Here is a 25,528-nt window from a genome sequence, read left to right on the forward strand (position 1 = left end):
CAGTGTACTTCAGTCGCTTGTTCTGCTCTCCAGTCTGTCTCTGGTGAATCCTCTCACCACCCCTACACCTCTGGCCCATACCCCAGTTCTGTATGCACAAATAAATAAATCTTTAAAAAAAATTGAAGCCCTGAAAGTGGACCACTGTAGCACCAGCAAGCACAAGCCAGGTTCTCTACTTTTTTCAACAGACGGATAAAGAATCCTGGAACCTCAGTGGCTTTCTTAAGTTTTAATACTATACCAATTGTTGGGGAGCAAGCCCACAAGCTAGCAAGGCTAAAAGACCAGTGGAGTGGTGCCAAGGGGCACAGAATGCTGGTAGGCAACCCAGGCCCCCAAAGAATCTTTACTTTTTCTCTTTGGGCTCTTCCTGGTGTTCTTTCGGTCTTTCTCTCACAGCCATAAGTCATCCTCTTGTAGCTGCATCTGTACCGGTCTCTGAGTGACGTTGCCCATATAGCCTCAGCCTCGAGGCTCAGGTGTGAACACTTACTCACATGCCCGACCCACATTCCAGGTGTCCACAATCAAGCATGCATGCTCCACTTCCACACTCCCAAGTGACTTCTGCATTCAACGCTGCAGGTGACTACACAGGCCAATGGCATAAAAGCCTGACCATTCAATCACCCTAAAACCATCAATCTGCGGCTTGCAAGGGGTAAGGGTCAGAGGGATGGGTAAGAATTGTGTGACAAGGAGTGGGAAGAACACCACAGGCTATGCTGGAGGACTCGGAGTGTTTCAGTCATGGGGCTGCAATCCTGTATAGTTAAACACTAGCAAGGGTGAAAAACAAATATACCTCCATAACAGTAAACAAAATAATTTTAAAAATGCTCACTAGAAGTCTGCTTGCTTTTGACTAGAGTGTACTTTTTTTATTCTCTGTGTATGTGCCTATAGTTAGATAAAGAGAAGGGGAAAAGAGATACAATGTGAGAGAACAATAATAGTAGTCAGTGGGGGAAAATATGGCCAATGGGTAACTCTGGGAAGAGTCACTATTTTTATTTTTATAATTTTAGTCAAAAATGTTTTGAAACATTCTTGTGATTTAAAAATGTACAAATAAAAGTCCAGTGAATTTCTGCTCCAGCCCTTTTCTCTACACATACCTGGAATCCAAGTCATACCAAATTACTAATAATTTCCTCAGATGATGTCCTTAACCTCTAGTCTACCAGAGGAACATAACACACTGCACAAGGTAACACCTGGGTCATCTCCTCAGATAAGCTTTTCCCTGATCTCTCTGGCAAGATAAGGACTTTCTCCACTATGAGAAATGACTTTTTTTAGCATGCCTATCTTCATTTTAATATGGCATTAAAAATGGGATTGCACTTTGTGCGACCTTGGACATGTTACTTAACTTCCATATGCTTTAATTTATTTACAATATGCACAAGACAGCACCTGCTCACGGGAAGACTTTGAAGATTAACAGGATTAATTCATGCAAAGTACTCAGAACTGCTGAGGAGTATCAGGTTTTCCATAACGGTATTTATTATGTGGGTGTTAGTGTTGTGATAGTGATAAATATCGTAGAGTTGGAGATGAACTACAGCAGAAGGGATCATGGTATAATGTTTACCAAATATAGAAGAAACTCATTAAATATTTTCAGGTGAATGAATCGATGATCAGGAAGTATATTATGATAATATAAGAGAGAAAAGTAATGATGGTCTCAACCACAGTAGTAGTAAGGAGAAAATGAACTTGAAAAGGCTTAATGTAGAGCTGCATCACATGGTAATCACTTGATTGTGGGGTGAGATGGAAGAGATAAAAGTATTATATCATTACTAGCTCAGGGTCCCCACAAAGTTACACTTTGGGGTCTATTTCTGGGATATGGTCATCAACAATATCTCCATCAGGCAATATTCTCTAATTAGGTTCAAGAACTTTTCCCTGTGTTATACAAGACATTTGTATGCTATTTCTTTGTTTAAGTTTATTTATCGATACATATGTGGAGATTTTCAGTGTAAAGTTATATCTATAGAGGAAGTACTCACTTGGTATGGTCAATAGATCCTTAGGACGTCAGTCAAGCAAAAAAAAAAAAGTATACAAAGGCAGTTCTCAATAATTTTTCACTAAACATAGGCCAGAATGTGATTTTTTCTCAATATTATAACTAAAGGACATGGGATAAAATGATGTTACTCAAGGACCTTGTTTCATTATACATGGTTTCACTTAAAGCCAGAGTTTCTAAGAACCTGTTAATAACAGCAAGTGAGGGCCAAATGCATTGGAAAATGCAGATCAAAGGCAGTCTATAGCCATATAAACACGTGATAAAAAATTAAAAAGACTTTTAAGCAAGGAGAAGAAAAAAGAAGTCTTTACAATTTTTAATATTGATTTTCTCATTCTCTATATGGTTTTGTGTAAGGGAAAGCGCCTGATATTGGCTGTGGCTGAGACATGCACACATATTGACGTGTGAACTTGTAAACTCAAAATTTAAACAGCTTTAAAACCAGGGGTAAATCAGTGAAATTGAATGAACAATATAAAAAGCCTCAGGTTTATTTCACTGACTTTGCATATAAACATTAAAGCAAACGAATACAAGACACACTGATAATGCTTCTTAATATTATTTTATTTAAAAGTTCACAATTAGAGCACTTGCAATAACACAAAAAGTTTAAAAGCAACAATGGTTACCCTGTAGGAAGGGCTTTTTTGGAACGTAGAATGGAGAGGGGCCTTGTGCTTAAAATGTGTGGAAATCAAGGGCCATGAGAGACTTGGTAGATCAGAGTCTGTAATCTGAAGGGGATGAGCCTAGCTTCTGAGTTATTTCAAAATTGGTGGGGGATGAGGAGGAGATGGTATAAATCTGAAGATTTCACTTAAATCCCAAGAAAAACAAGAATAAAACCACCTCAGCAGAATCTACCATCTGCTGACATACTTCAGAACACAAAACTGCAAACCAGTGTTTTTTAAAGAAATCTATACTTTAAAGCCCTCTGTCATACTTCTCAAATTTAGTACTGTGGGAAGAGATGCTCCTCAATGAGCCAGAGAGGTGAGAATTATTTTCAAAAAATGCAATACACAAACATCATAGGGAAGGGTTTGTAAATTAAATCCATATTTCCCTTTCACAAGTTTTCATAATAATATCCTGCCTTGTTAAAGTGTCCTGAGTGTGGAAGATGCTGTTTTAAAACAATGACAATAATGTTTTTAAAGTATATATAGGAAGTTCAGAGATAGAGCAGCCACTTGTTCTACCTTGATCATCATTAATCAGCACCATAACATGTTAGCTGCAAATAAGCACATAGGTAAGTTTAGTCCACCAAAAATAAGGAATTAGTCAATGGGTGAAGTCTCATGAAGAAAAAGTTACTTCGGAAGGACTCTTTGAATAAGGTTCTTGAAAACTGACTAACAATTCAATTATGAAAGGAAAGAATACTAAGGCATAACTAAGTAAACTGAAATGAAGTTAGAATCCATATTTGTCTCTGGGAGAGAAAGTGGGGAATCAGTCCCTTTAGAGCAAACACGGCGGGTTGATTTCAGAATGGAGCTGGACTTCCACTGCTCTATACAGCTTTTCCGGCACTGTATTTCCTGTAGTGGAAAAGACTCTTGGAGTCCACATGGCGAGATTTCTGCACAGCTTCAGCAAAAAGTTTGGTCACCTGAAAATGTAAGAAGAGGAATTTTAATCAACCAACATCATATGAAAGTGAATGTTTAAGGAAGCAGAAGTGAGAAGTCACAGTTCCTGCTCCCAATTTTCAAAAGGGTGTATGTAGGGTAAAAGATACAATTTTTTATTTAACAGAAATACACTTCCTTCTGTATCTCAGATCCCACCATGAATAAGCTTTCTCCCATCCACCCCTGCCATGGGGATTGAAAATGACTCAGAAAAAATATAACGATGGGCAGAAATTTTGATGAGTGTTGTAGGAGAGTTCTCCCTGAGATAAATTGGGGAGGTCTAGACATAGCTCACGTGATTATTTTCTGAGAATGGGACAAGAGCTTGTACTATATCTTCATCTTTAATCATAATTATAGTGTTGCTTTTATGTGGTGACTTTCCTTTAAAAATAATAAAATAAATGTCTTTATCTTTATTTCATACACACAATTTTTTATTAAAAGGATAATTATATGGCTAATGAGAAAGTCATGGCTATTTCTAGCTTTTGATTATCTCAACAACTTCTTCATCAAATATCTCAGCAAAGTCATGACCTATCATAATGGCATCATTATTTTAGATTATTTCAGGTTCTTTTTAGAAACTCTGATCCATGCTGAATGTCATGAGAAGTGAGATATGCATATATTACAGAAGACTCTTAAGAAAGATACAAAAATAAGACCCTCATGCAGTCTGTATTTGAGGAAAAGAACATACCTGGAAGTTAGTGAGGAGAGCAATTCCACTATCAACAGCTGTCCTCCGAATCACATAATTATCATGGACAAACTTAGTGTTGCTATTGGGGAGGTTAATCACCATGTCAATGCTGCCATCTCTAATCAATCTTTAAGAATAAACAAAGGAAACAAAAGTGTATATAATTTTAAAATAAGTTTTTAGAATGCTAAAATAAATTAGTATCCTCCACTAAGTCAATGCCACCTGGAGCTGACTGCCACCTTCCCTCCTCTATGCCCAGGTCCGTGCTCAAATTACACTCATTTGTGACTTGTAATGTCTTATGTTCTTGAAAGAAAACTGGTGAAAGCTGAACTAAAGGAATAGATGGTTACTTTCTCTTTAAAGTGCCATCTGTCCATAACCAGAGTGAGCGATTTGATAGATACTTTCTTATTTTACAAGGAGGTAATTCCTTCAGCACATTAGACATTTCATTCACATTCCTCTCTCCACACTGACAGCTTTTCACTGTCTGCTTCCCAGTGTCTCTCAGTGGAAGCTACAAGAACATAGGTCACCTCCTTTTGAATTAAATCATCTCACATTCTGTTTCTGGGATGTTTGCTATACACACTAGGAAACATTTCAATGTTAAAAGCATGAAGTAGGGCTAATCATTGTTTTACAGAGCTCCACACAACTGACTTAGAGAATCACTGAAAGTCTCCTAAGGCCCAATTTGCCCTTCTTTTACTAATTTCACAATGAGTTATAGGTTAAAAGTCCTAAAACAGTATATTTAATAGAATTTGGTATGACTTAGTCATTTCATAGACTGTAATATCCTGGGGCAGCCCAGAATCATGTGCTGTACACCTATGCCACCTGGTTCAAAAGCATGAATGTAATGAGGCTCCTGAAGGCTCATATAGTATACTGAAGTAATGTGACATGCAATTTCTAATGATAACACAAATAAAGTCATAATAAGTAACCAGTCAAAGAGCGTCAAGTTAGGTAAACCAATGGATGACACTATCATAGCACTTGTCTGCTGCATATAGCAACTGCTCAATAAACTGCTTTTTTTCATGATTCAACTCAGGGGAATACAACTGAGCGAGGTTACTTTTGTTATACACAGATGCACAATGCAGTCTGTCATGACATATAAAGGACTATATTATAGTCTCTATGTCTTCACTTCTTGGTATCCACATTAGGAATTATTTTGAAAGTTGTTACATGTCAGCAAGTATACATATGGAATTTTAAGTTCTATAATAATAGGAAGATTGACAACAGCAAATTTTATGACCATCCACAAGTTTACTTATCTTAAAATGGTTAACTAAGACCTGTACTAGAGGGATAAGGTTTTGGATTCATACTATTCCCAAGATTTATCTTTCTACATTACTATCTCAGAAAACAGCCGGCCCAGGCCTTACTTTCTGATGGAGGAGAGGCTGGGATTCTTTCCTTCCTGAGACGGCCATGCCACTGGGGTGGCAGGGACGTTGTTGGCATTGAGCCAGTCTGATGTGGCTTCCGTGGCAAAGAGCTGCATTTAAAATGGAAAAATTGGTTACTGTACAACAGGGAAGGCTTGCATGGAGGACAGAAGCTTACTGGCACACATGCGCCATTTAAAGATTAGTGGAAGGCCCTCCCAGGTGGTGCAACGGGTTGACGCACAGCACTATGAAGCCAGCCACAGCCTCTGCAGCACAAGTTCGATCCCTGCCAGGGAGCTGACCCACATGGTGTGGCAGACCTCTCCTGACCCACCCGCTGCACCCCTCGGCAGTATATTCATTAGATCTGTCCATTCTACTCCCCATTCTGTCTCTGGTGAATCCGCTCACCTTCCATACTGCTGGCCTGTACTCCAGTTCTTATGCGCATAAATAAATAAATCTTTAAAAACTAAAAGTTAAGGTTAAAACAACTTGTAAGTATGCAAAGCAAGAGGTTGCCATGAATAGAGACCTGGACTCAGAAACTGAAGGCAGAAGACTGTTTTAGTGAGGAAAAAATTGAAGAAACTCAATTGTACTGCTTTAATAGGGCAGAAATATCAGGATTATTCATGATGGGGAGTTCACTGTCTGCAGGTCAACAAAACTTCATGCCCAGAGCCCTACCCTGAGCTGAACCAGGCTCTGTGTGAAGGTATTCAGGGCAAAGAGTTTTACTTATAGCTATAACATCCGGAAACTATCATTTCATCTGAAAACAAGAAAAGGGAAAATACATCAAATGCATGAGGACTTTGCCTCATACCTATGTAATCTAAGATTTTACCTGGCACACTTTAAGTGTGTAGCAATTTTGTTAAAATTTAACTAATCTTTCTAGTTACTTTATTGCATTGATGTTTTGAAATCAACAAATTATTATACCTTTCAGGTTGAAAGGTCTTAGTTTTAATTATTTCACTCTGAATGGTTCTTCAATGTTCTTTCTTGTGGCTAGATTTCAGGGTTGCCAGAAAGCTACTTGTAAAAAATTAATATCACATACCTTGAAACCTTCATTGTGTAACTGTTCAGCCACACCAAGGAATCTTGGACGGAATGATTGCTGAAAATAAAATTCAACAAAATTCATTTTGTAGATATACACACGCTTTTTAGTCACATGCCATGAGCTATTCCATCAGACCATCATATACGGCAATACAAATACTACTACGTACTTTATATGTCACGGTGACAAGTTTAATCCTTGGATCTTCCTGTGGTGAATACAAGTTCTTACTTAATTCCAGCATATATAAAATTCTAACCACATTTTCTTGCCCTCTGCTATCTTATGCTCAAATTCCTTCACTCCCAACTTAATCTACTTACTATCTGTAGTTTCAGGTGCACTCTGGTTCTGCACAAACCCTTCTCATGGCCATGGGGAATTTAAGGACACCTGGTAGGAGCTCAGCACCTGGGCAGTCTTGTCAGATGTGCCATGTGCTGCATGTGATCTAACTGTTGAGTTCTTCTTTGTACTGCCATTCAATAACTGGCCCTGTTCTAGTACCTACTGCAGCCTCCCTATAAGAAGGCAATCATTTCAAGTTCAGTTTTATATTTTCTTAGAGAAAATATAAAATATATAATATATGAATAATATAATAATATAAATATAATAAAAAATATAACTGCATTTCAACTCTTTCTCTAGCAGTGTGTGCTTAAAAATGTTTGTGTCTTGAGCCCTCCTTGATGGCACAGCGGGTTAAAGCACAGCACTAAGAAACTAAAGCCACTTCAGCATGAGTTTGATCTCCACCTGCGCCAGAGGTGACCCACATGGCATGGCAGACCTCTCCTGGCCAGCTCACTGCTCCCCTCAGCATTGTATTTCCTTGATCTGCCTGTTCTGCTCCCTACTGTCTCTGGTGAATCCTCTCACCACCCCTGTACCTTTGGCCTGTACCCCAGTTCTGTATGCATAAATAAATAAATCTTTAAAAATAAAGTTTGTCTTTGATTTTCTAGTACTTCATTTTTAAGACAGTGATGCTATATATTTCCCTATTGAAATCCATAATAAACTGTGTATACTTGAGAAACTTAACCGCTGTGCATGCACTTTTCTCATCTGTTAAATGAAGACAGTAACAGTATGAATATCGCAGGGTTGTTATAAACATTCAGTGTGCTATATTCAAGCACTACTTAAGCTCTAGTACAGTATCCTGTTATTGACCCATTAATAAGTTTTGTTACATATTAACTATTATTACTTAAAAATATTTTTCAGGCCCTCCCTGGTGGCGCAGCGGGTTAAAGCACAGCACTGAGAATCTAAAGCCGCTTCCGCATGAGTTCGATTCCCGCCTGCCCCGGAGGTGACCACATGGCGTGGCAGATCTCGCCTGACCCGCCCGCTGCTCCCCTCAGCAGTGTACTTGTCGATCTGCCTGTTCTGCTCCCCACTACCTCTGGTGAAGCCTCTCACCACCCTTGAGCCTCTGGCCTGTACCCCAGTTCTGTATGTACACATAAATAAATCTTTAAAAAAAAAATATTTTTCAGCTCCCCAGAGAGTAGATTCCTACCCCTGCACTCTAGGTTCAAGCCTCGCTGTCGTACTTAAAAGACAAACCGACTTCTTTTCATGTATCTCTTCCTACTAGATGAGTGAACCTTATATTCCATCACACTATTCAGATACTTTCTCACAGTCCATTTTTGTGACCTTCCTATAGTCTCAGCTGAATCCAGCTAGGTCCAGTTCCTGTCCATCCTGGACCCCTGTCCATCATCATCAGTGTTTTCCATGTTCTCTACATAGCTCTTCCCTGTCATCAAAAACTAGTATTTGCAAGACAATGGCATGAGTGAAAGAAAATGGAGACAAATGACCTACCCAAAGATCAAATCTTAACTTCAATCTCATTAACATGAGTGTCCGACTAATCAGGATAAAGAGTATTCAAACCTGTACACAGTTAAAAGCATACTCATCCTGCTTTAAATGCACTTGGACTGTTTTCTTTTGTAAAATGTTTATAAACAGGTGGCATTGATTTGATTGCTTTAGTAAATGTTTTGTAATCTGCTTAGAAGTCATATTAATGATGGGTTAAAAATGTCATGGATATGATCTCATTCAGAGTTTTAGAGAAACTAAGAAATGTGCTAACAAAACACAAAAAGATTGTTGCACAATTTTGATAATGTACAGCCCATAAAAACTCCTAATATTTACTTGCAGAGACTTCCTGAGAACAGATCTAAGTCCTAGGAAAAGACCCCAAAGGCTATGTTCAAATATAAAATTCTTTCAGATCCTGGCCCTCTCGATCCCACAACTGCAGTTTTAGGAGAGGAAACTATTGGCAAATAGAGAAGATAAATGCAACTGGATGAATCTCATCTAAGGCATGCTCAGGGGTTATTCATGACAGAGTTCTAGAACATGAATTTTAACTGTGCCCTGGATAGTAGCTTTCCATTTCTGTTTAGGGCCAAGCAGGGGGGGAAAAGTGGGTTGGCATGCAAAAAACTTACAACTGGACATTACAAAATAAAATAATATCTATAAAGAGAGTAACTCTTAGTGATTTTAGGACAACATAATTAAGTATGTGACTGTCTCTTTAAGGATAAGTTAGGCAAAAGAACAGGGCAATCATTTGTTCAAATTAGATCCAGCTTAGAAAGCATGGGATTGAGTCAGATGGCATTTTAGGTAATATACATTGGTTTATGTATGAAACTGTATATGATTACAACACTATATATGACTGGGAAGTATAAGATCACAGCTCTTCGGATATATATCACATGTTTAAAGTTCCTTGAAAGATAGCAAATATACACAGAATATTCAAAACACATTTCTGAATCTTGTTAAGCAACCCCCAAACAGGTAACATTGCATCATAATTATCTGCTAAACACAGAACATACTTAAACAGGCATCAAATCACATTAGTCCATATGTGTTGTCCCACAAACACATATGGACTAATTAAATATTAATAATGCACTGAACTATTCCCAATTTCTTAAATTTTCACCTAGCAAAAACCATGGATAATCTTTGGCAAAACAACATACTGTTGAATGAGCTATCTGAAATAACTTCACAAGCATGATGGTTCTCAAAATGGGATCCACCTGGCTCTAGCATCACCTGGGAATTTGATCAAAACGTGAAAATTTGGACTCTACTATAGATCTATAGAATCAGTAACTCTGGGCATGGATCCTAGTAATCTGTAGTTTAACAAACCCTCCAGGTGATTCTGATATATATCTGAGTTTAAGAATAGCAGAAAATAGGGGATAAAAGGAACAACCTTCATTTTTATAATCTGAGAAGAAAATGCATTTAACCTTGGTCAAGTGTCACAAAGAATAGTGTTTAGGGAGGAGCACTAGTATGTAACTTTTTTCTTTGCCATTTTAAAGTAAAATAAGTCAGAAAGTCCTCTAAGAACTGCAGATACCAGTCAGAACCTCATTATGGAGCTGTTGCGGTGCTGTCCCCCAAGTGGAAAAGATAAATATCTGACATGACAGTATTGGCAGTTCCCAGCCAGGGAACCACTCTGCCTTATGGCCTGGGTGTTGGCTTTCATAGCCACATTATAAACTTCTATCAAACATGTATTGAACACTTGTGACACATAAAACAGCCTCTCTACAAAAAGAAATTACAGCTGTCAGCTTGCATCTGAGTAGCCCCAGATTTAATAGGTGATTGAAAATACCTGGGTAGGAAACCATTTGTTACTAAAGGTGAAAAGTACAAGCTGATCTATTTTCTTAAAAGTGTTTATAATAAAGTTTACAAATTATATATATACACATATGTATGTATATACATATATATATAAGCTTAATATGAAAATTATAATGCCAATTAAGCTTACTTATGGCTGCAGAATAGACAGCCAAGTTATATTGTATGATGCAGGTGAACTCTGAGGACGACTGGACTGACAACTCTATGGTTGTTCCTAATGATTCCAAATGGGAGAGAAAGGATTATTCATGTCACTTGAAGCTGTCCGTTTCAAACAAAATGCTTGCTTTGTGTTTCTGAGCGCTGCTGAAGCACTCGTGTCAAGATAGCGCTCATACTCCACAAGCACCAGGGAGTAGCCCAATCAGACGGGGGACGGCCAGTGCTCTTAATCTGCTCTAGAGCAAATCACTTACTGTGAAAGGGTGTTCCAGAAAATTTCAAAACAAGGCAGACTGTCGACTCACAGCAACTAAAAATAAATTCTGATGGGACGAGGAAAATAGGACACTTGTGTTGCCATATAAACCTGCACTGTCTTACATTGGGCTCCATGCTGTTGGGTGGTGACACAATGGCTGTAACTGTTAACAAAGATCCTTTGACAAAATGTAAATCTTGGTATTTTCCCCGATTCCTAGTTGCACAGGATCGATGTTATGAGTTTTTCAAGTTCCCCAGGTAATTTGACTCATAGTATTTAACTTTGAGAAAGCAGAAATTTAACTTTAAGGATCTGTTTGTGTACAGGAGTAAGATGGGAAAGAAGAGAGAAATAAAAATTTAGGAAGGGCTCTCTCTGGTGGTGTGGTGGGGTAAAGCACAGCACTAAGAAGCTAAAGCCACTTTAGCATGAGTTCGATCCTCACCACGGAGATGACCCACATGACGCAGCAGACCTCTCCTGACCTGCCTGCTATTCCCCTCAGCAATGTATTTCGTCAGTTGGCCTGTTCTGCTCCCCACTCTGTCTCTGATGAATCCCCTCACTTCCCCTGCACTTCTGGCCTGTACCCTAATTCTGTATGCATAAATACATCTAAAAAAAAATAGGAAGATTGTCATGGTGTCAATGTATGTACACACGTACCTGCATGCACAGACACACACACAATCCACTCTTCAGATATTAAGAAGTGACTAGTATGTACTAGTAAGACTTTACTACTTAAATATGTTCTACATGATCAACAATAAGGAAAAAAAAGTTTCCTGCTTCAAACACTTTTATCTCTCTTCCATATTTCTCTTTTCTCCATTTTTCTCATGGAATCTGTTTGAAAAATTAATGAATCAAGGTATCTTCATTAATTCTTCTACTCATAGCAGGGAGTTAGGTAGTTGGGAGGAAAAAAACAAACAAGATCCTTACCTCAAATAAATAGGACAGTTATTCACCATCCTCCCAATTTAGATACAAAGAAATAATAAAGTAAATTAACTGTGCAGTGCGGGTTAGCGATGCTGTTCTGTAAGTGACTTCTACACATCCTACTAACTGAACAATTATACTAAGAAATCAACAATTATACTGTGAACTTATGGTCTTAGAACTTTGTTATATAGGTTAATACTTTTCAATCTATTTACTGGACTTAACCACCATTCTTACACTAGCAATACTTATCTATGTCAGTGCTGACATTACACATTCTACTGTATTAATATGATGTCTTCTGACTAAGTAGAGTCATGTACAAGAAAGTGGTAAAAAATCATGATATACCCTGAAAGATGGATTTCATGTTTCCAATAACTTTACTGAGAGTTGCTATGAAACTTGGGTAAAAAGTTGAGATTACATTTGGTTCTGTTCTGATATGATAGTCACATGAACCTTGTAGCTATTAACCCTCGAATTAGACAAGCGGTCACATCATTGTTCAGATAAATACATAAGGGTACACTTTAAAAAAAAAATCACTACAAATAAAAATCCTCACAGAATAATGGAGAGACTCTACATTAACTGTTGGTGAGACAGATTTTTCCTTGCCTTCCATATAAAGTAGGTCAAGAAAAGATGCTGATCCATCTGCAGAGGCTTAGAGGTCAATTTTGCCACATTGTAGATATTTAATGAAACATAATAAAAGTATATGTACAATAAATATACATTTTAACTTTGTAATTACTGTGTACATATATTAATGATAAATATACATTGAAGTTAAAAGTATATTTTACAAATATTAATTTTAATTAAATATGTCTATAGATATTTAAATGCTGAACATTATACACTCATGCACAGGGAGGCAGTTCTTTGCAGTCAGTCATGCAGCTATTGGAACATTCATTTCTTGAAAAATAATACATTGAGTAACAGAATTTCAATAGACAGAAACCATGTTATTTTTTGAGAACTCTTTTTTCCCTACAAAACCCTTTTTTCTTGCAAAGCAAAATTTCTGTTAAGCTGATGCCAGACTCACACAAATACTTCATAGGAATCAAATTAATTTTGGCCTCACATTTCCCTGCAGCACTGGAACCAAACAAAGCACAATTTTATACATCACTGCCTTCTTAAACTGCTATTTTAAAATGTTAGCCCTGTGACGATTCCTTGTGAAGACGGAGCAAAGGGCACAGACTCCTCTGAATGCCCCCAGGTCTCACATTAAACTTTAGGCCATAACTAGAAGGTGGGCAAATACTCTTATACTTGTGACTTAATAATGCTTAATACCCATTCATAACGTGATGAGTCTCTCATATGGAGTGATTTGTCTCTAAACTGCCATTAAGCTTTGCAATTACAAGTCATCTTGTTAGCCTCTGCTCTAACTGTTCACCATCGCCCTTCTGGCACGTTTAAGGCACAAAATCTCAAGTTATCCTTTGCAGAAACTTCTCCAAAGTCACTACCCATTCAGTCTCCAGAGTCTAATTTACTGATATTAAGACATCCTAATAAAATGCCATGTATAATGATCACCCACTGGTTTGAGAATACCAGGTACTATTTTAATTATATTTTTATTGATTTTTATGTAACCATGAAGGGTTTGAGCTTATTAAAAGAATAGCAGGGGTGATATAAATGACCAGACCCCAGAATTACTATTCCCAAAAGAAAGTGAGTGACCAGATGGGGAGCACCTAGCACTTTTTAAGGAAACTTAGGAATAGGACAGTTTGCACATTTTCTCAGTAATTATTACCAGGAGTAACAGAAACTTGCTGGCTTCCATTTTGCCTCAAGATTTATATTTGATTTTCATTAATTAACCAGTTTTGCCTTGCTCATTGAGTGAACATATTCACTTATAATTATTTCACCTGCTTTGACCTAGAAGTCTTACTAAATAATATTTCAAGATCTTCCACTGGGGTTCCTGTACTCCAGGATATGCTACTTTCTTAAACACATTAAAACTCTATCCTTAAAGAAACTACAATTCTTTGTGGAAGATTAGGCATAAAACATTTCTAAAATAATGCCCTTGACTTTTTCAACTTTGAATCTGACATTTAGTAGAGATTTAAATGTGAATGAATGAAGGAGTGAATGAATGAGAGGAAGAAACAGAGACAAAAAGGTGACTAATATGACTTCAGTTGGGGACATGCTGAGTTTGAGACATCCTGAGACAAGACTCCAATAGATTGCTGGAAACGTGAAAAGGCTGAAGATGAAGATTTAAAGGTGAATGGTTACAGAAAGGAGAGTGGATACTGTAGGCGTGGAGTTCACAGTGGGAAAAATCAAAGATATACACAGAAAAAGAAAAAGAAGAGGTGCTCCCAGCCTTAGGGAAAGCTAACTTTCAGGGACTGAGGAGGAAGAACTAAGAGCAAAACATAGAAAAGATGTAGAGAAATAATGAAAATATTCTTTTTTAATATGCCATACATTCCTTTCAGAACGACTACCCTGAAGTGGAGACTTTTTCTTTGTCTTTATGTCTTCATTTATTTATGTTGGCTACTGCAACAGAAAAAGGCAAAATTCAGGGAATCTACTGAGACCAAATGAACATTCCTTCCAGAGGTTGCTGTTTTCTTCAGGGGAACTTAAAATAACTCTCCCCTCTCCTATAGTACAATTAAGAAGACTGCCCCCACCACCCCCAGCATGTGCTCACCCCATGGGCACAAACACCATCACACACCACCTACCTGGATTCCAATCAGGATGCCTTTCTGGGGTATCTTAAATCCTGTGGAAAGCATTGCCTTTAGGAAAGCTGAATGGATGCCTTCACCGAAGCAAGCCACCTGTTTAGGGATGAGTGGAAAATAAAATGAAAGGAAGCAAATAACAGTCATCCACCCCTACTAGGAAAACAAAAACAGAAACAAATATAAATGGAAAGCACTTAACGTGTATGCTCCTTTGCTAGATTTTATTGAGTTGCCCAAAAACCATGCAACCTGGGATTAAAAGGCTGGCCAGGGCAAAGTATCTTATGTTTTTAATTAACCATAATGAATGAATAAGCAATTCTTTCTCTATCCAACAACACTCCATGGAGCAACATAACTGGATTCTACTGTGAGTTATTTGGATACAAATCACAGCTTCTGCTGCATAATGTGGTGAGTTACCAAATGTTAATATGACTTAATGTTTAAATAACAGTATATGTCGTGTTTGCTCTGCAGCAGTGCGTGAATTCATGGATCAGTAGTGAAATATATAACTGCTGTTCAATTGGTTAGGAGTCATTTCATACAGATTATGAGAAAGAAATCCGAGAAATTCAATAAATCCATGAAAATTTCAAAGGAGCTTATTCTTTTTCAAAAAATCATTTTCCTAAATGAGGCAAAATACCTAGCTACTAATCCTGTATACCTCACTTATGGTAATAAACAATTCCAAACCAACACACAATGTGAGGCTATACAAAAGCTTCTTATAGGTTAATTGTGCTGCTATGTAACTCAAGTCAAATGGCCACCTAACTATGGAACAAGAAGTGTATCTGAGTATGATGGCAGTAGACTCTGTGATGCATAACATCATTTGGCACAGGTTCAGAACCGCCATTAGAGTGAATAACACTGAAGGCTAACTTCATTCTTTCAGAAAATGACTCCCTCACTGGGAAAGGAATGTTTTCATGACTACGACCTTCAGCTGCCCACCAGAACACGCTGCTTTTCACTCCACAGTAAATACATGCATTAGTCAAGTACTGGTCAACTAACTAATGTCAGCTTAACTTAGCAGAACCCAAATTCTACTAAACGAAACTGGGTAACCATCGTAAGTGTAGACAGAATGAAACATAAGTGGTTTCAACAGTTTTCTGCAAAAAACACAGCAAATTGATTTGCAAGTGTGGATTATGTTATGAGATTATGACTAACATTCCCATTTCACTGCTAGCAAGATAAAATGCCCCTTAAGTAGATCAGGAGCTAAAGGTTCACTCAACCCCACAATAAACCACTGAAACTATCTTTTTGAAGCACAATTGACATTTCATTAAGTTAGAATTATTATACTGATTTCAATTATGAAATAGGGCCTCATAATATCACACTGGTGACACTTCAAAAAGTGATTCTACTGATGAGGGAAGAATTTTTCTCCATACTTCCGAAACAAATACAAGAAAGGGAGAGCTGAAATTCTGTTTTTTCATATTTCCATAATTTAACAACTTTAATAGTGTATATCCGGAAACAGAATGGACAAAGGCACTGAAAATAGAGTTTCCATGAAAGAAGACATCTGTCCAGATCCCTACCCTGAACTGGCTGAAACATCCCCTCTACTGAGTGGCCATGGGATCAAGAGGAACTTCAAGAGAATCTCCCTCAAAAACTAGGAGCATAATACAGGTCCCTCATTTTAAAGATGGATTTTATTACCTATTAATTTAAAAGCAGCAGCAAAGGAGCTAAGAGTAGGCAATCATCAATCCAAATACAAACAAGATAGCCATTTATTCCTCACTGCCCGCCTTCCCGCTTCACTTGGCTTCTCATCACAGATTTTGCTCGTAGCCAGGCAACCATATAAAACATCACGATTTTTGTTGCAATTAAATATTTTCCCCTTTCAGGCTTTCCTTAATACCAAGAGAAAACAATGATGCCTCAGTCTGATGTTGCCACTCCGATGTGCACTGATGAGAATCTGAAGGTTGTATCTAGTAAGTCTGTCAAGGGCTAGGTGATTCATAAAATGTCCTGACACTGACATGTAGAGAACTTTCTAGAAGCTGACAGCTCTCTACAAGAAACACATTTTACATTATTAAAGAAACCTTCAACTGACAGAGTCCCAACACAAGTGAAGAGGGACATCCAGTGGCCAGTCACTTTATAGTTTTTAAGAGAATCCTTGGGAGGTACAAGTCGTTTTCAAAGCAGTTCTGAGATTTTGCACAGATCTGCAGATTCCCTGGTGTCTAGGTCCATGAGCTTTCCCATGCTGCACAATCACTCTACATATTGCTAGATAGAAGCAAATGATTTAATTTCACAGTTACAAATGTTTTGGGGGATGCTGCTCTTAAAGAGGGATTTGAGCACCATCAAATAAAAAGAAAAATCCAGAGATAATTATTTAGAAAGATGTCCTCAATGTCCTCAATGAATTAAGAACAGAAATACTACATTCACGTGCTGAAATATATGGCAATGTGAATTTGTCTTCTAAATATGTAATCAATCTCTCTTTAGTTCAAATTGGAAAGCCATTTCAGTCTTATTCTTAAAGCAGAAGTCCATGCATTTACTAGCTTATTTATTTCACTCTATTCAAATCATCAAACCATCATTTCAAAGTAGTTTAATTAAAGTGTTAATGGCTCATTAACTAGTTACCTCTCCAGTGGAAGTCATCTCACATCTCAGAATGGGGTCAGCATCCCTCAACCGGGGCCAAGAAAACATGGGGGCCTGTCAGAAATAAAAGGAAGGTAAAATACGTGAGTGAAAGGTACAAAAGGAAGAAGAGAAGATAAATATACTAGTGAATCATCTCTCACAGGATTCATTTAGGCTATGGTAGACACATAAAAACTCTCTTTGGTCCAAGCATCTGTCTTGAAAAATAGCTTTAAAACTCTGTTCCAAGAATTTCTTGTGCTCTTGGCCAAAAACTTGGGTTAAATAATCACAAATTATTTCTGTAAATAGGGCCCCTGTGACCAGTCTAGGCCAATGTGTCTAATCTGGCCTACACATATTCTTATTGGAGTGATTTCAAAGTAAATCTCCTGGGCACTGGTCTCCCTAAACACAGAGTTCAAACACATTTTTTTTTTCTTTATAGGCTTTTGAAACATTCCTCTTCTTGTTCTGATCATTTGAACTTGCAACAAAGCCACCTTGCCAGAAATGGCTGGCTGTAAGCTGACTTCTGAGACATTAAACTGTTGTTGACACCTCTTAAAAAGCTTTGAAAACCATTCTTCTTGGAAATACTTTTGCCCAGAACTTTCATATGAAGTGAAAAATAGATAGGAATGCTTCCTTTTCATTTATTTTATCAGCGGAATTGACTAAGACCAAATTCTTGTTTCTTGCTTATATCCATTTATCTAGTCTAGATTATTCCTCCTTTGATTATGACATCATTCTAAGTTATCATGGAGATTCCTGCTTTGGGTCATTTTACTGGGCCATCTTAAACAAGTTATCATATATTCTCACTCTTGAACCGTTTTCTGTTTTCATATGTTGATATCTGCCTATTTTATGAGGGCTATATTAAGAATGGGTATGAATAAGTAACTTAAAAAACAATTCAAGACTCATATATACTGATTATTAGGAAAGAAGTAGACTGGAAGATACAGTACATTCTGAAAAATGCATATCTATCCGTCAATATTGTTTAAGTCAGAAACTATCATATGCACATATGTGTGTATATTTCTGCATCTATAAATAAAGATGCATGAATCTGAAATTCATATATGGAATCTCCAGTGGAAGAAGTATTTTTTCAGGGCCTTGTACTTGTTGGTCTCAAACAAAAAATTTCTATGTATGTATGTATTCTCACTGAAAGCTTTAATAATTCATCCTGTGTCATAGTCTCCAGAAATAAAATGCCACCCTCCCCCAACATAAAAGTGATATTTCATCTCAATGCACTATAAAATCCAAGACATCCTTAAATTATTAACTTAAGTAAGATTAATATATTTTTTGATGTAGAGCTTCCACAGTAAGTTACAAGTTAGATCCAGCTGTAACCCAATTAATGTAGAGGTTGCTGATACATAGGAGACCTTTTGAAGGCATCCACATATGTGTCATGTAAATACATCACACAATATAAATTAATTTCATTGTGTGCTTAATGTAAAAATTCTAGCGTATTTATGGAAAAACTCACTTAACCTCATACCTCTCCTTCAAAATAAAGTTCACATTGTAAATATTCTATGCATGGGTACACTGAGGCAGCTAGAGAGGCATCCTGGATTCCTAGCTCAGGTAGTGTTAAAATGTACATATACATATGAGAAGTTAGTTCTGGTCCCTCTTCATAGAGATGCCACCATTTTCATTACTCTCATAGTACCACTGTTAAGAGCAACTTCTGCATCAACCATTCACGTAGGACATGTGTACCACTGAAGAAAGCAGAAACTAAGTAGGGATGGCCAAGGTATAAGACCTAAACAAACAACACATGATAAACATTTTTACAGAATTCATCAGTTCCTGAAGTTCTGGCCTCGTTAAGTGATAGCCTAACAATTTTTGCTTAACACCTAAGCTGACACTATATGCATCAGCCACAAAAATACAGTTTAGAATTCAATCACCTAGTCATTTTCAAGATTATGCAACTCTAAATGATATTTTGGAATGCCCAATAGTGCACATAAAGTTGTCTATAGTGCATTAGAGTTGCATGACGCACTTTTATTAGGAGGTTTGTAAAGTATAAGTGTTAATGAAAAATTATTTCATTAATTTCCTTGGAATTTAAAAAATGACTACTAGATTTTTAGATGGTACCTTAATTGCAACATAATCAGCAGGAATAATCGGATGCTCCAGGGTTGGGAGAGGTTTCTCATCAATCTTCTCTCCAATCATTACTCTGGTGGCCACATCAATGAAGTCTACCCCAAGAGTCTTGGAAACAAATGGGAAGGACCGAGAAGCTCTGAGGTTACACTCAATCACCTGTAGAGAAAGCAAAATGCCAAAGGAGAGAAAAGATGATGAGCGTCAGTAACAACAATATTAATATTCTCCCTGTCACTTAGGGACCAGGAATCTGGCTCTTATTTGGCTTATCCTCACCTTCTTCTCCTTAGGTGGCACTTTTGTTAACTGATTTCCTTTCAGTCAGTATCTTTAGCTATGACCTTCATCCACCCCTTTCCCAAGTTCCACCCCCAACATTGGTGAGAGATTCATTTTAATACAGAGCTCATATAATGCTAGGTTCCCACTGAATAGCATTCATCAGCTTTCCACTGGCCACTGATTAAAGACTCGTCCTTGAAGACCTTCTCTCCTGCTTCTATAGACTTCTCTATCTTATCATATCCCAATTTCTTGGCCTCAGTTACTTTCCAAGTAGTTTTCTATTTTCCATTACATCTCTAGAAAGCATGATCTTGCTAAACTGAATGAGGTTTTATCTCCTCAAATGTGATTATTTTTTCAAAGAGGCTCTACTTGCAATGTCTCTTCTGTACCCTAAACTTGTCCAAATCCCAACCATTCTTTTAGATTTGGTTCAAACTACAAACTCTTTCTTTGAAATCTCTTATGACCTACATCAGGTACTTAAAAACACACATGCTCATGCAGACTTATGCACAACCAAAGACACACATGCTTGCAGGCATATTCTCTTTGTTTTGTGACTACAGGATCATTTTAGGTACATTCCTCCTCCAGCTATTGCTCTCTACTCAATGTTACAGTTAGTTCCCTATTCACCCTCTTCCCAGTCATCGCTGAATTAAAGACTTGTAAGAGCAGACACTGAGATGTATACATCTTTGTAGCAACCATATAATTGTGCAGGGCTGGTATCGACTTGATATCAAGTACTCATTGACTAAATTCACAAACATGCAATCTAGTTGACTTAACATTTTCTACTTGTTTTGGTAAATAGTATCCACAACAGTTTCCTTCTCTGGGAAAGCAATGAAGCAAGACTGCAGTGCATGTAACTTATCACTTATGTCCAGATTGCTTTATGATAGCCCCTATATCCATCTATATTAAACTGCAGATGGCATGCAAAGATCTTCCTTCCAGTGAATCAAAATGCTTTTCAAATCTGTGACTGACATCTCACGTCACCACGACCCTGTGCCTTCAAACAAACCAGGCATTTTGTGCTGCATTCATGCCACACTACAACACAAACAGCTGCAGGGGCCTCCATTGCCCTGTGGTTGTGTTCACAGAGAAGATGACCAGAGGAACACAGACCAACATGACTAACACAGCAGGGGTGTCCCCTCAAATCCTTGGCACATCTTACCAAGACTTCATTTCCTCTGACAAGGAACTGGACGTTGAATGGACCAGAGATGGCAAAAGCCTTTGCAATCTTTCGGGTAGCGTCCTTCACCTAGATCAAAAGGACAGTGATACAGTGTTACAGATTTTATCTTTTTTAAAAAAGTAGAAAGGAGACAGCCCCCTAAATTTAGGCTCCTTTAGTTTCTCTTTACAGAGATATATCCAATACAGTCATCTCCATCATAATATTGACAGTAGTAACAAAAATAATAATCACAATAGAAACCATTATTAGGCTTCCAGTCACAAAACAATAGTATATATTCATTTCACAAGGATTATCTCTCTGCCAAATGTCCCTATCTCCATATAGTGGTATTCTCTGGGTAGATTCCTGTTTTACTTTGAGGTTAAATGAAATCCTTTCAGTCTTCTGGCCCAGCACAAGAATCACAGTCCAAACTCTGTATCAATCTAATGACCTGCCTGCTGAGAGGTACAGGCCCTGAAATTACATAGTACTGTAAGGAGACCAGAGAGACTTCTTTTACGTTACACTTCTGTTGCCCTGGACTGTACAAGGGTAGATATTATGGTCAGAATGAAATGATGTTTCCTCACAGGGAGGCCCTGCATGTCATATATCGGAGTTCCTGTCTCATCAGAGCCTAGAAGTCCGCGTGCCCAGGTGGGTAACTGCAAGAAACAAAGGCTCCTCATTTATTCATTCCACTAATAAGAGAGGTTTGCACCTAACTGGTTATAAAAGGAAATAGAGTCCATGAGATCTTGAGCTCTGAGAGATTTGGGAACATCTAAAATCTTGAGGTCATTTATCCTGACACAAGAAACTGGTATTACAAAGCATCCTGAGATTTTCATATTAGAGAACAAAGAATCACTTTCAGAATCTTGCCTAATATACAGTCAGATGGGCCTGCTTGGAGTCTGATGACAGGGTTATTGCAAAGACTCACTCACAGTACTGAACCTGAGTGTTCCCTAAAAGTAGAGGAACAGCTGCAGGGCCATTTACAAAGATGGTCTTTAATACAACTAAGTGTTCATATTGAGTACTGAGGGAGAGTCGTCATTCTTGCTCTTTAACACTGTGGTTCCAAAGGAAGGGTCAAAAAAAGACATATAGAAAGTGCTAGTTTAAGGTGAGATTAAGCACCGACCGTGACGGCACTGATTCAAGAAGCTTCTCAGGAGAGTGCTGTACACCTTCTACCTGAGAAACATGGCATTATAGTGGCCTACCTACACATGGTTCTCAAACATTAGAATCATCAGCAGCAGCAGTTATCCAAATATGGTCTCCAGACCAATAGCTGTAGCCTCACAGGGGAGTTATTAAAAATGCAAATCCTGGGCTCAGCATAGAATTTACAGAATCTGAAAGTGGGGATGGACTTTTTGTTCAAGTTTCACAGTTGATCAGAAAGCACACCAAAGTAGAGAATCACTGCCCAAGTGAACAACCAAATGGGTTCTATAGGACAATAACAGAAGCTCTTCTCTTTAAATTACCCAGCTCACCCAGCATGAAGGAAGTTTCCCTCATAATGATTACATTTAACCAACATTGCTAACTAGTTTTTTGTCTGGTTGTTTTTGTTTTTGCTTTTCCCATTTTTATTAATAAAGGATGACCTTTTCAAGGGCTCCCTGGCTGATGGTTTGTGTGGGCAACATCAGAGTAGCATCTCCCGAGTGGACTCCAGCATCTTCCACATGTTCAGAGATTGCATGAGAGATCACCTGGCCAAAAGAAGATTTTAGAAAGAGTCATCAGGCACTTACTTCAATGACACTACTGTCCTGCCCACCCCTTTGATTCTAAAAGATGACTCCAGCATTGACCAGTTGCTTTGCTAAGTCTCAGGTGAGAGGAGCAGAATTGCTGCACTTCTAGATTTCCCAGGCCTCCCTGTATAAGGTCAGATTGTCTCTAGGAACAGATGCAAGTAATTGAGCTTATCTTCTTCTTCCATTGATAAGCCTGGATTCAAATAAAATTTACTTTTAAGGACAAGTAGGAAACTGAAGCATTTGGAAAGTGTAGTCAGATTATATCAGATTGTTTTAGACACTGGAAAATAAAAATGATGGAAGAGGTGAATACTAACAACTAGATTTATCAGTTACTAGTAAATTAAAAAACTTACATCTATCAGAAAGAAGACTTGAGATCTAAAGACTTGAGATCTAAAGACTTGAGATCTCTAATCTGAAGTTTAAGAGAGGCAGAGAGCAAGAGGAAAATATTTGTGTCCCACTTCAGTGGTCAGGAGACCAAGGCAATAACCGAAGTATATGCAACTGCTACATTGCCCAGTCAGGATTTTGAAGACTTATCTGTCAGACTGTAAAGTTTGTGGTTTCAGTTACTAGAAACTGAAAGCAAAGTGATATGTATGTCTTTGGGAAATGATAAAGCTGAGGGTGAGGAAGAATGATAGATGATTGTAAAAGGCAAACAAATTACAGAAAAGTTTTGCTTATTAGATTTATAAGCAGGTGAAATTTGAATCTCAGATGTCTTGTTATCACTTTTGAGCTCTGGGATTTGGACACTGTGTTTTATCTGTTTAACTTTGCCATCTGATTAGTGGGAAAATCAAGACATCTCTTATATTGATTGTTTGTAAGGATAAAAGACAACATGTACTGTAGATGACATGATTTTTAGTGCACAGAAAACACTCTCACTTTCATAGTGTCTAGAAATGGGGGTGGGGGGAGAGAGACAGCAGTGCCATTGAGTTTTGCATCCATTTATGACTGCAACTGCTTAAAAATTATATGACTAACCTGGAACATTTCAAAAAGAGGGATTCCAGGATGATAAATAATGGCCAATGTCTGCGAGAAGCTTCCATCAAACTGCATCAAGCTGCATATCCTTGCAGCTTGGAGTCAAATCTTACTATGAGAACATCTTTTCTCTACCAGCACAATATCTGAAAACTACTAACATCTCGAGATCAGTCTTCTGACATTCTTCACTTCTATGTTGGTAGGATCATATGCCTCTTATTTTAATCTCAGTTGTAAATAATTAAAATGTTGGAAAAAGGGGAGCATCTGCTCTAACACTCTGAAGGCCAGGAGGTCAGGGACAGGAATTCCAGGGAAGCAGACCCTTAGTTCATGAGAATGAATCTATGATATGCTCTAGACATAGACAGGTAGATAATTAGACATTATATATGTATATAGATGGTAAACAAAATAATGTTGTGTGTATTATACATATCCAAAAATAGTTGAGAGCACATCTGGGAAAACCATGAAGAAAATTCTCCTCTTTGGGGGGATACTGGATTGAAAACATGATTATCTAAGTATTTTTAACTCAGGATTATGTGCTTCTGTGGTGAGAAGCCATTATTACTCATACCCATGTAATAACACAACCCTACTTTGAACAGCTAATCTGTAAGGCCAGAATAAATAAAAAAGGCTTAACATTTTCAGTAGTGTTTTGAAGTATCTGAAAAGCAAAAAAAGTTCAACTTTTTATTTTTCCACAAAGCAAATAAAATGACATAAATTCCCTAAAACATAACTTCCTGCATTTCAAGATAAATCACCGATGCCTTATTAGCACGACCGGCAAACTAAAGAAAGGGATTCTTTACATTTTCATTTTTCCCTGAAGTCGGAGGCTTTCATAGCATTACACTACAAGGTGTGCAATGTACGCCAATTTCTTGTTATTATCTTCATCTGCCCCACTTTATTTAGTTTTGCTTTATTAACCCAATAAAAAGGGTGGAGGGTGAGACATTAAGAGAAGACAAACTAGGAATTCAATTAGAAACTTCAGAAAGAAAAGTATTAGATGTTTTTATAATGCCCATCTAAACATAAAAGGAAATCCACAGACAAAAGAAAGTGAGGAAGAAAATCTATTCAAAAAGCATGATGAGTACAGGATGATAATTAATTTTGAATAACATCAAAGAGATTTTCTAATGATATGGAACACAGGAAATGTGGTACTCATGACACATCAACTGAATTGTCAGTAAATTTGATTTTTTTTTTTAACTGAGCAGCTTGTCCATTATTATTAAACACCTGTTTTGTAGAAATCATGAACTCTCATCTGGGTTATGTTTCAAAATTCCCAAGAAAAATAATTTGACAATCAGGCAAGAATGAGGATATAGGGATACAGCACTTACTCTTCCCTCCTTGCCAACAGCATCCATTTCTACTTCCCGGGCACCCTCAATAAATTTCGTCAGCACCACTGGGTGTTCCTGTCATCAAGGAAAACAGAAGGACAGAACTTTTAGCTGAAATCTTGTGTATAGTAGCAAGTGTGTCACATACCTTAAGTAAGTGCTTGACAATATTTTAGAAAACATGCAAAAGCCCTACCTGCATAAATGTATTAACTAAATTGTTTAGTGAGAAGTTTGTTTTCTACTTTTCTCCAGCCTGAGTACT

At 37.6% G+C, this 25,528-nt stretch overlaps 1 protein-coding gene across 1 annotated transcript in view; it reads right to left on the reverse strand.

The window, feature by feature from the left end:
• Positions 1-3,587: 3,587 nt before the first annotated feature.
• CPS1 (carbamoyl-phosphate synthase 1, mitochondrial) overlaps positions 3,588-25,528 on the reverse strand; it is a 112,058-nt gene continuing 90,117 nt past the window's right edge. Inside the window, exons 29-38 of the mRNA XM_004674809.1 lie at positions 25,261-25,338; positions 22,721-22,828; positions 21,084-21,173; positions 19,589-19,759; positions 17,435-17,509; positions 14,771-14,869; positions 6,911-6,970; positions 5,836-5,948; positions 4,418-4,547; positions 3,588-3,686 (exon numbers count right to left, since the gene is read on the reverse strand). Coding sequence (XP_004674866.1) covers positions 3,588-3,686; positions 4,418-4,547; positions 5,836-5,948; positions 6,911-6,970; positions 14,771-14,869; positions 17,435-17,509; positions 19,589-19,759; positions 21,084-21,173; positions 22,721-22,828; positions 25,261-25,338 — 1,023 coding nt within the window. The remainder of the gene's footprint in view (positions 3,687-4,417; positions 4,548-5,835; positions 5,949-6,910; positions 6,971-14,770; positions 14,870-17,434; positions 17,510-19,588; positions 19,760-21,083; positions 21,174-22,720; positions 22,829-25,260; positions 25,339-25,528) is intronic.

The sequence above is a fragment of the Condylura cristata genome, unplaced genomic scaffold (genome assembly GCF_000260355.1).
Source record: "Condylura cristata isolate star-nosed mole 26May11 unplaced genomic scaffold, ConCri1.0 scaffold00002, whole genome shotgun sequence".
NCBI classification, from domain to species: Eukaryota; Metazoa; Chordata; class Mammalia; order Eulipotyphla; family Talpidae; genus Condylura; species Condylura cristata.